General features: G+C 38.2%; 1 protein-coding gene across 1 annotated transcript in view; it reads left to right on the top strand.

The window, feature by feature from the left end:
* The first annotated feature begins 4,207 nt into the window (after positions 1–4,207).
* The window catches only part of fnbp1b (formin binding protein 1b), a 42,515-nt gene continuing 37,338 nt past the window's right edge, over positions 4,208–9,384 (top strand). Inside the window, exon 1 of the mRNA XM_085414311.1 lies at positions 4,208–4,739. Coding sequence (XP_085270437.1) covers positions 4,578–4,739 — 162 coding nt within the window. The 5' untranslated portion in view covers positions 4,208–4,577. The remainder of the gene's footprint in view (positions 4,740–9,384) is intronic.

The following is a 9,384-nucleotide window of genomic DNA, read 5'->3' as shown; positions in this document are numbered from 1 at the left end:
CTCTGGATTTATGAATGAGGACACAATATCCCACAGAAGTGAAGTGAACTTTCCCAGTTTCTTTGATTGTGCATTGTATTGTATTGACAGTTTCACCCAAGACATGGATCTGTGTATTGGCCATCAAAAGGGAAAGTTGTACGGTTTGGAGAGGATTTGTAAACTTGCTTGCTTTCTCTTATATTTTTAATTGGAAATTTTAAGTCAACACCTGATGGTTTTAGTCTTGCATTTGCAGCAGTGAAGTATTCAGGGCTCTTTTCCTGGTGGTGTTTTTGGAGTCTAGTGTTAGGCAGATATTTCCCCAGTGTTTTCTGCTGTTCCATTTCATCTTGATTCAAGCTCCCCTGGGGTCTAGCCTCATCCCTCCTGGTGTTCTCTTGATATTCAGGGCACTTCCAGGACTGAAACCTGAGCTAGCTTGTTTCTTTCTATCAGTGTGTTGGAGTCAGTGGGGGTCAGAGCCTGAAACCCTTGGCAGACTACAACCACCATTGCTCTCACCATTAAATCTTGTACCCGTCACCACCCACCTGCTGACTCAGTGATACCACTTCCAGTCCATTTTCTCTTCTCCTCCTCCTTTAAGCTCTTGTGATGCTAAAACAAAGATGAATGAATCTGGATTTGTTCTAAAGGCTCTTAAGGAGTGAAGAGCAGAAGAAAGTGGTATTCATACAGAATTGGCTCACAGCATTTTTTTTAAAATTAGCTAGACCATTTAGAGTAGAATTTGATTTGATTCTCATTTGCTGGTTTCTTAAATGTGAAAATTTGGTGCTTTTCAGATGACACGTGACTTCCTCCACAATGGGAGCGGTTTAGGCTGTTTTGTCATGTTGTCCATGGAAATGTGACTCATTTCCTCCCACCACAGAGTGTAACTGTAACCTCTAATCTTTAGTCACCACCTCTTTTGTTATTTGTAAAGCCAGACTCTAATCATTGCTGTGACAGTGGCAAATATACAGCTGTTGAACTGCAGTCACTCCAAGTTGACATGTTGTCACCTGAACCTTGTAGCTGTCTGTATTATCCTAATTGCTGTTATATTGTACTGCATACTGTAAGTGTGACTTGTAGTGATGGTAGTGTATTTATTGTCTGTTATTTTTGCGGCTTTTACATTTTGGTTATCCCCAAAGACAAATTGTATGTGACAGCACAGATGTTACATATAACCATCTAGGAAGCATCAGAGTGTGTGTGTGTGTGTGTGTGTGTGTGTGTGTGTGTGTGTGTGTGTGTGTGTGTGTGTGTGTGTGTGTGTGTGTGAGAACGTGCTGAAAACATGGGTTTAGTGGTTGTTGTGAATGCACTTCCTGATACTTTGCCTTCTGGAAATCTGTTCATTTTTATTCAAGATGTGGTCAGACCATATTATCAGTTACTTCAGGACTTGATTCATGTCAAATTTAGTTATTTAGTGGTAATAAAAACTGGACCATGCAGACATCCAGTTACTACATGTTTGTCTCCCACTTTTTTAACTGCGGGACTCCATTTCTACCAATTACTCTAGCCCACTCATACCTTTCTTTAATATTGCTCAGTAGCTCTTGTCTCTTACACTCTTTTCATGTTCACTCGTTTGGAAACAGCTTTAAAATACTGTTTGTTTGCTTTGACCATGTCAATACAGCATTTATGCGTTGTAGTTTTTTGGGGGGGATGCACCAACTTCTTAAACAGGCATTGGTTCTTCAGCCTCAGTCCCTTCAGTTTTGATTATATCTGTGATATTCCTTCCTTTACAGTTAGAATAAGAATAAGAACTGACTTCATATTTTATGGTTAATAAGTGACTGTGTGAGCTTTTTTGAGGCTTCCTTGGAAAACTACAGTGTTGTAATGGATTCTGCTTTTGCAGGATTCTGCATTAAACCTATTTTGTCTCAGCTAGACTGGTATTTTGAATAAGGTAGAAGGTAAATTGTGTGCACTTACATTAATAATTAATAGTTAATGATGCCAGACAGAGAGGACAGAGAGCACTGATTGTAGTGTAAAATAACTTTAACAGTAAATGCCATTTAAATCTTTAACCCTGATTCCCATTCAGTAACAGCTATGTCCCTCACATTTCTCCCTGAATAGGTGTTGCCCTCCATATACTGTACATTAAAATAGAAAACACTGCATAGAACTTTGTCAACATTTTTTTTTTGTGTAAGTGCCTCCATGATGAGTAATCTGCCTGTCTTGTCAGGCAGCCCCTAAAAAGAGGCATCTTTACTCATATCCTGAGATGAGGCATGTTAGGGTGGAGCGAAACGACTGCCACATAATTTAGAGATTGCCTGGGAAACTGTAGCACATATCTCAGCTCATTTAGATAAGTGAAAGTACTCCATGTTCCCTAAGGCCTTTACCTTGTGGAGAAGTAGTACACATATTAACATGAGCGTAAAAGAGAGAGAAATGAATGGATTTATAAAATCCAGTTATGGTCCCACAGTTTGTGTGGCCTGTTAGCAGATTACTGGCTTTTGTTCAGCTGTGTTGGTTTAACAAGTACACTAGTGAAAAAAAACCAAAAAAAACAAGTACACTAGTGAAAAACAAAAAAAACAACAAGTACACTAGTGAAAAACAAAAAAACAACAAGTACACTAGTGAAAAACAAAAAAAACAACAAGTACACTAGTGAAAAACAGCGCTCTCTGTTGTATTAGCAACACTGCTCCCTGACTGCGCTAGCAGTAGTTGTATGACTTCACTTTTAAATTGTGTTATGCCACTCAAGTATAAATGACTTCTTGCTGATGTGCGCCTTCACCTTAAAGAAAGTGGTTTGACCCTTGTTATCTGAAGCTAAGCTGGAGTGAGTTGGAAGCATTTGCAATAAATGTTCCGTGTCACTTCTGAAGAAAGTCTCTAGCAAGACAGTTGGGTCAAAGTGTAAAATACATAAGATGCAAACATGCTTAATCTAGTCTCTCATTTACAACCACAATGTTTGCCAGCAGACTTAATTATAAGGTAGTGCAGTTTGTTTGTGTTATTTTTCTTTAAATTACATAAGTCCCATGGCAGCCATAATTTGATTTTAAGACTTGTTGACAAAGATGTGCAGTAATCTCAGACAGTATAGTTTGAGCCACTGCAAAGGAACATGTTGTTAGTATGTTATTCAGTGGAAAGTATTTAAATCGGGCATGTCATGGCAACATGTAGCATGACTGCCTTGAAACCCGGCATCTATACTATTAGGGACAGCTGAGCAGGGGTGTCATTTAGAACCTGAAGTCACTATTAACTCACTGCTTTGGCATGTGTCTGTATTTATTTACCAAGCAGCAACCTCTGGGCTTGTAAAAATGAAGCCAATGTCCAAGTGCCAAAGGTGCATTTCCTTAAATGGCCTAGTGAGGCTGGTTCCAAAGATGAGCAATCTGCAGCTGTGCAGTTACCACTCTCACTTAAAGTGTCTTCACACTTAAAAGTTATTGATGTTTGAGACATGGTTGCTTTTAATGCAAGGTGGGTGCTGAGACTGTTTTGGTGCATGTTGGAGCTTTTTTTAAGCTCATTATTTTACATTATCTGACACTAGACTGACAGACACTGCAAGAAGTCTTTTCATAGCTTATTTATTTATAGGGGATGAATTTTAGCAATGACGAGAGGGATTGTGTTTGTGTAATACACCCTTAGCTATGGATGCCTTGAGCTGGTCAAACTGGTGATAACTTAGCACTGCCATTAGCACTTAGCAATCCTCTCATAATTTAGCTGTTAAAAAATAAAACAAAACAAAAAGTAGCAATAGTAATTATGGCTGAAATCTTTAAAACAGTAGTTCAGGTAAGTTCACAGAGGATCTTTCCTATGTGCTATAATAGCATATATCTGCAATAAGCTAATATCAGAAAATGCTGTTACAGGTTGATTCAATTGCAAGTTGTTTGCAAATTAGAGTGCCAGATTTAGGTAAAGTATAGATCAGCCTATATGTAATGGACAGTCAGTACACCTCTTGCTTTAGTGATCCATTTATATAATCTTATGAAGCTTATGGACAGGGAATCTATCACAGTTAAATGTAGATAACATTCAGCTTGAAGAAATGAGAGATGATTATCAACTGACAGACTAAAATATAAATTCATTACAGTTCATTCAAATTGGGCATTTTCCAAAGTTCAAAGTTTCCTTCATTCCACAGACCGTGTTATATAAAGAATTAAAGAGCTTTATCCTCCAAAAAGAAGAAAAACAGCTCAGCAGGAACAATGGCTAATGTGTGTTTGCAGGATTAGCCACAAAGCAGCCTATTGGGTAGTAAAGGTAGAAGGGGGTGTAGTAATCAGATTAATGACTTCATGGTTTAATCAAGTTCTGTGCTAGTTCCTTCTCATTATGCTTCTTATTCTTGGTGCATTCTCGGAGTTTACACTGGCCCCTGTGAAATGAAAATGTTTGCGTATTAGGTATTATCAGGAGTCTTTGCACCACTGTATTCTGGATCTTCAAACTATCAGCACTCAATTATTATTCCAGGACAGGTTTTTCTTTTCTCTTTTATCCCAGTGAGACGGATTAATTTGCGACTTATTTTCCTATCCTGTTGCTTCATGAAAACAGTGACCATGTTGCGGAGAAGAAGTGAGTTTTTTGTTTTTCTGGACAGTGCTCTTTCTGTGATTACACAAAAAGAGGAACAGAAAGAAGAGCCACCGCTGAGCCCTAGTGACGAGTATCTACAGGTGCTACTGCAGATGAAAACGACCAGTGCTGTAAGTCAAGTATTTCTGACTTCAGTCATATTTGCACAGTGATTCGTTTAGTTCAGACAAACAGCAGGATTAGTCAAAGGTATGGGTAACAGTCATAAAGGGTTCTGATATACTGTCTGAGTGAAAGAAGAGACGCCGAGCTGCAGCAGAACTTTCCATTTGATGTCCAAACTTTCCTTCTTGAGTTGGCTATGACTAACAACTGACATGCAGAAATGTCCTGTTACATAAATGCCACACGAAGCTCTTCTTATTAAAGGAGCAAACCTATGAGAGCTCATACTTCTTACCAGTGTTACAAGACAGAAGTAAATAACAAGATAGCACAGTAAAAAAAAAAACTATAGCTTAAAGCAAGAGTGCATTATGCACATGTGCATGAATCAACTTCCATCCTTAAATTTTCAGACCATCAGAGGAGTTATTTCTATAAATACCTGCAGTGCATGCAAACAAGAGTTGTTTTACGTAAGGTCATCCACCGCCTCAAACAGCTGTTCATATTTTACAGGAAGTTTTGCATGTATGGTTGCTGCACATGTGCATTTGCCCTGGACACGTGTGCCTTGTACTTTCACAGTTATTTTCATATTACCTAACATGAGACAGTTGATAGCTGATCCTAAAAAGTGATAATAAAAATTGTTTTCATATCATCATCAGTTTTGCTGTTGTTGGTAAGGCTGAGGCAGGGGGGCACTGTATTTGAAGAGTGTTCTACCTGCTAGTCTTTTTTTGCTTTAATTCATTATGAGGACATAGGTAAATTTAGTGCTTACACCATAATAAGTCCTTTTAACCCAAGTTATGATGCCTCTGAGTGTACTTTCTTTCTTTAAAGTTGCCATTGCCCGTAAGTTTGCAGGTAGGCTACTTATTGACTTTTATAACTCACTGAATTTTGTGCTATTTATTTGTGCTATTTAAATACTCCACGCTGCAGCTGGTGGAGCTGTGATTGAATACGTGTACCATTTACAAAACTATTATTAGACCAAACCTACTTTGAAGTAATCATCATAATTTCACACTCAAAGCCTTAAACATTTAACATTAAAGTTAGTGTAACATCCTAACACAGACCGGCTTTTAGATGGTGTTTGATAATGATTTTGTTCATAGTTGGAGATAGGGCTGCCACGATTAGTCGACTAGTCACGATTACGTCGACTATTAAAATCGTCGACGACTAATTTAATAGTCGACGCATCGTTTGAAGCTTTGTAAGATCACAAAGGACGCAGGAATGAGTAGTAGGATTTAAGAGTGTAATAACGGACTGAAACAGAAGATGGCAGCACTGCATGTACAAGGATGCCAGCTGCCGTTAAACTCCGAAGAAGAAGAAGCTGTGTCCCAGAATTCATAGCGCAGTTGTCAACAATGGCGGCAGCTAGTTAGTTTTAACTTTACTCTTATTATTCTTTCTTGGTCACAAAATAAACGTTTAACATATTTTCAGGCGAGAATGTAGCTGTGTAAACCTCAAATATCTGCTCAGTTTATCAAGACACCACATATTTTCAAAAGCGCTCCGACGTTTTCGGAGACGTCTGTTACCCACTAGCTCGTTAGCTAGGCGGGGGCAAGGCTAACTAGAGCCGTGAGAACACCGGACTCCCGGCAAATCGTTTTCAAACCCACTGCCGTCTTTCGCTAGTCAGGTTAAACATACATAAGTCACTTAGATAACTTAAAAATGTTATTGTTTGGCTTTCTTTAGTATTTTATTTGTTCCTGAGTAAATCGGTTTGGCTGAGATTAAAGTTATAGTTTTTGCACAGCTAAAACTGTCAAGCAGACAGCTGATTATCAGAAGTGTGAGACGCTGGAGAATATACTCCGGTGTCCTGTTATATTTTAGAAAGCAAGGAGTTTATTAAACTTCACCGAAACAATCTGCAAATTTCATTAAAAATTAATAAACTACCATATTGTCTTTATTTTTAGTTAGCACAAACACTTCAAGCTGTAAGCTAATGATAGTTATATAAGACCAGATGCTGCTGGTGCAATAAGCTGTACGCTGTACGTCCAATGGATGATGATCTGATTAGTCGACTAATCGCAAAAATAATCGGTGACTAGTCGACTATCAAAATAATTGTTTGTGGCAGCCCTAGTTGGAGACGAGTGACGAGTACCTACAGCTCGTGCTGCAGATGAAAATAATTTTGTTTTGAGCTGTAGTATGCAAACAAATGCAAAATTTACACTCGACTGCTTATTTTAACAAAATGAAGCAACACATCTGTGACCTGGTGTCAGGTAGTTTTCAGCTGACTAAAAGTAAACTTTCAGTAATTTTACTAATTAAGCCATTTGGTTTGGGGGGATTTGTTTACCACAGTTGTGAAAACACCTTGGATTTAAAGATGTAGCTCTTTAGTTTAAATCAATCGTGACCAATTTCTCCTCCTGGACTAGGGGGTCATACCGAGCTATGGAGGCATTGTTCCACCCCACTTTATTGGACAAAGCCTGATGTGTGTCAGAGAGAGGGTTTGGCATCTCCACCAAATATTTGTTCTTGCAGCTGAACGCCCACTGTCGTGAGGAGGCACAAGAAAACGCTGCATTGACCCACTCAGGGGGACATCAGTTTTCACTCCATCTCTGAGGGTGGTGCTTTTGTCTGGTCAGTAAAAAGCTGTATGTAACGTTCTGAATAACCACTTAATAAACCAGACCAGGACATTTTGTGCAACTTTGTTTTTTTTAAAGTTGAGGCTACATTTGGTAGAACAATTGGGCTATTTGTTTTTTTTTCTTTCTTTCTTTGGTGTGACCCTCACAATTTAATGACCAGTTCTCAGTGAAAGCAGATTCTTCTCATTCGGGACGGGGTTTGTCAGCTAATGAGACTCAAAATAGTTTGCTCATATTTCCCGTGATTAGAGTTTAAAGCTGTTCTGATACCCATAACACTAGTTTGGTGTGAAACAAAACAAAAACCTCTGCAACTCAGTCAGTCAGTGGTCTGTGTAGGAATCCCCGTCATTATATACCTTGCATGATTCACTTCCACCAGCAAAAGTCTAGACAAGTAGAAAAGAAAGAGCTCCTCCTTTGACAGCACAGGCCTGCTGTTCTTGCTCTTCAGTCAACGCATTGACCCTTCAAAATAAAGGCAAAAGCATCCATGGACTTTTGCACTGCTCCCTCTCTAGGTGAGCATCTGTCTCCTCGACCTCTCCGGGTTACCCTCTGTGCTCGTGTGACCTCATCACTTTCTGTTCTTTCTTTTCATTCAAAGCCTTTCAGTGGGTGGTTAGACTCCTTATGTTTAAAGTTGAAATCCGATTAAAGGCTTAATTGGAATTTTGCAATTGCATAAATAAAAAAAATAAAAAGCGATGCATCAAAATAATTTCAGTAAAACATTTCCCAGTGGGGACTTATTGTTATTTTTAATTTATTTTTCATTTACTGTAGAATTGATTACGTTGCAGAGAGAAATAAATGAAGCACATTATACAAACTCTTTACTAACAAAACAAAGCCAAACATAATTCATACTTTCATTTTTTAAAGTTATTAGTCTGTAATTCCTTTTCATGTTCTTTCCTCTGAGTTGACAAGTGAAATAGCCCCCCCTCGCCCCTTTTTCTTTATTCTTGTGCTTTAATGGCATATTGATTTTTACTGTGCTCAGCAGAGCAGCAAACTGACCTCTTCAGGGTTGGTATGAGTCCAGTAATATAAGAAGTGTGCCCAGAAGTTTGCTGATGTAACACAGGGCCTGTTTCGGGTGCTTTTTCCATGATCTCATTATCCTGGCTGTACAAAAGGAGAGATAACTATGCTAAACGGTTTCCTTTTGGTGCTCCCTGCATTCCTTCATGAAGTGAAAAGTCTAGGGCTGTCCTAAATACTCACATTTCGCTTAGCAGCTTTGGTAGTAATCAAAAGCAAATATCTCAATCTTTAACAAAACCTGGGGAGCAGGGTGCTAAAGATGATTGATCTGATGCCTTGTTCTTTAAACATAATTTTTATTTTAGGCTAATTATTTTAATTGTTGATTCTAAGCTTACTAAATATCTGAATGTAAGCGTGCTGATACTCTCTACTGTCTGCTGCTGAAGAAAGGAGAACAGACAGTAGGCCAGAAAATAATTTTTCTGCTTCAATACTATTTGTATATGACTTTACTGCATTTCTTTTGACAGTTAAAGAAATATATACTGCTTAAAAGGTGCATTTGTTATTCAAAATCATTCAGTGGTTAGGAACTGATTATTAGGATAAGACTATTTTATTGTTTCCCATAGGATAGATAATAAAATCTTCATAGATTAGGCCACTGTTACATCCAAAAACGCGTAACATCAAAGATAACAAAAAACCCTGAATGGATTACTCCAAATCCCTTCAAATAGCTCTTATTGCTAATGTTGTTACGATAAGAAAAGAAGCCCCTTCTTTCAGTTGAAGGAAGAAGTGTAAGGTATACATCATGGAAGCAATGAAATGACCTGGAAATTTTTATTTTAAAGCTACTGAGACCCAGATTGGGTCAAAAGATTAGTTTTGACTTTAAATACCACTAAATTCATAGCAATTGTGAAATTTAGCCTGAGGTCTTCGTGAGGTTTGATTTAATTACACTGGTTTTCAAAAGCTCTGCTATTATCAGAGAGGT

This window comes from Rhamphochromis longiceps, linkage group LG7 (genome assembly GCF_057381845.1).
Source record: "Rhamphochromis longiceps isolate RC_006_pf linkage group LG7, R_longiceps_female_GT1.1, whole genome shotgun sequence".
In the NCBI taxonomy this organism is placed as follows: Eukaryota; Metazoa; Chordata; class Actinopteri; order Cichliformes; family Cichlidae; genus Rhamphochromis; species Rhamphochromis longiceps.
The sequence above is the reverse complement of the archived record's forward strand: the minus strand, read 5'-3'. Positions and strand labels throughout refer to the sequence as shown.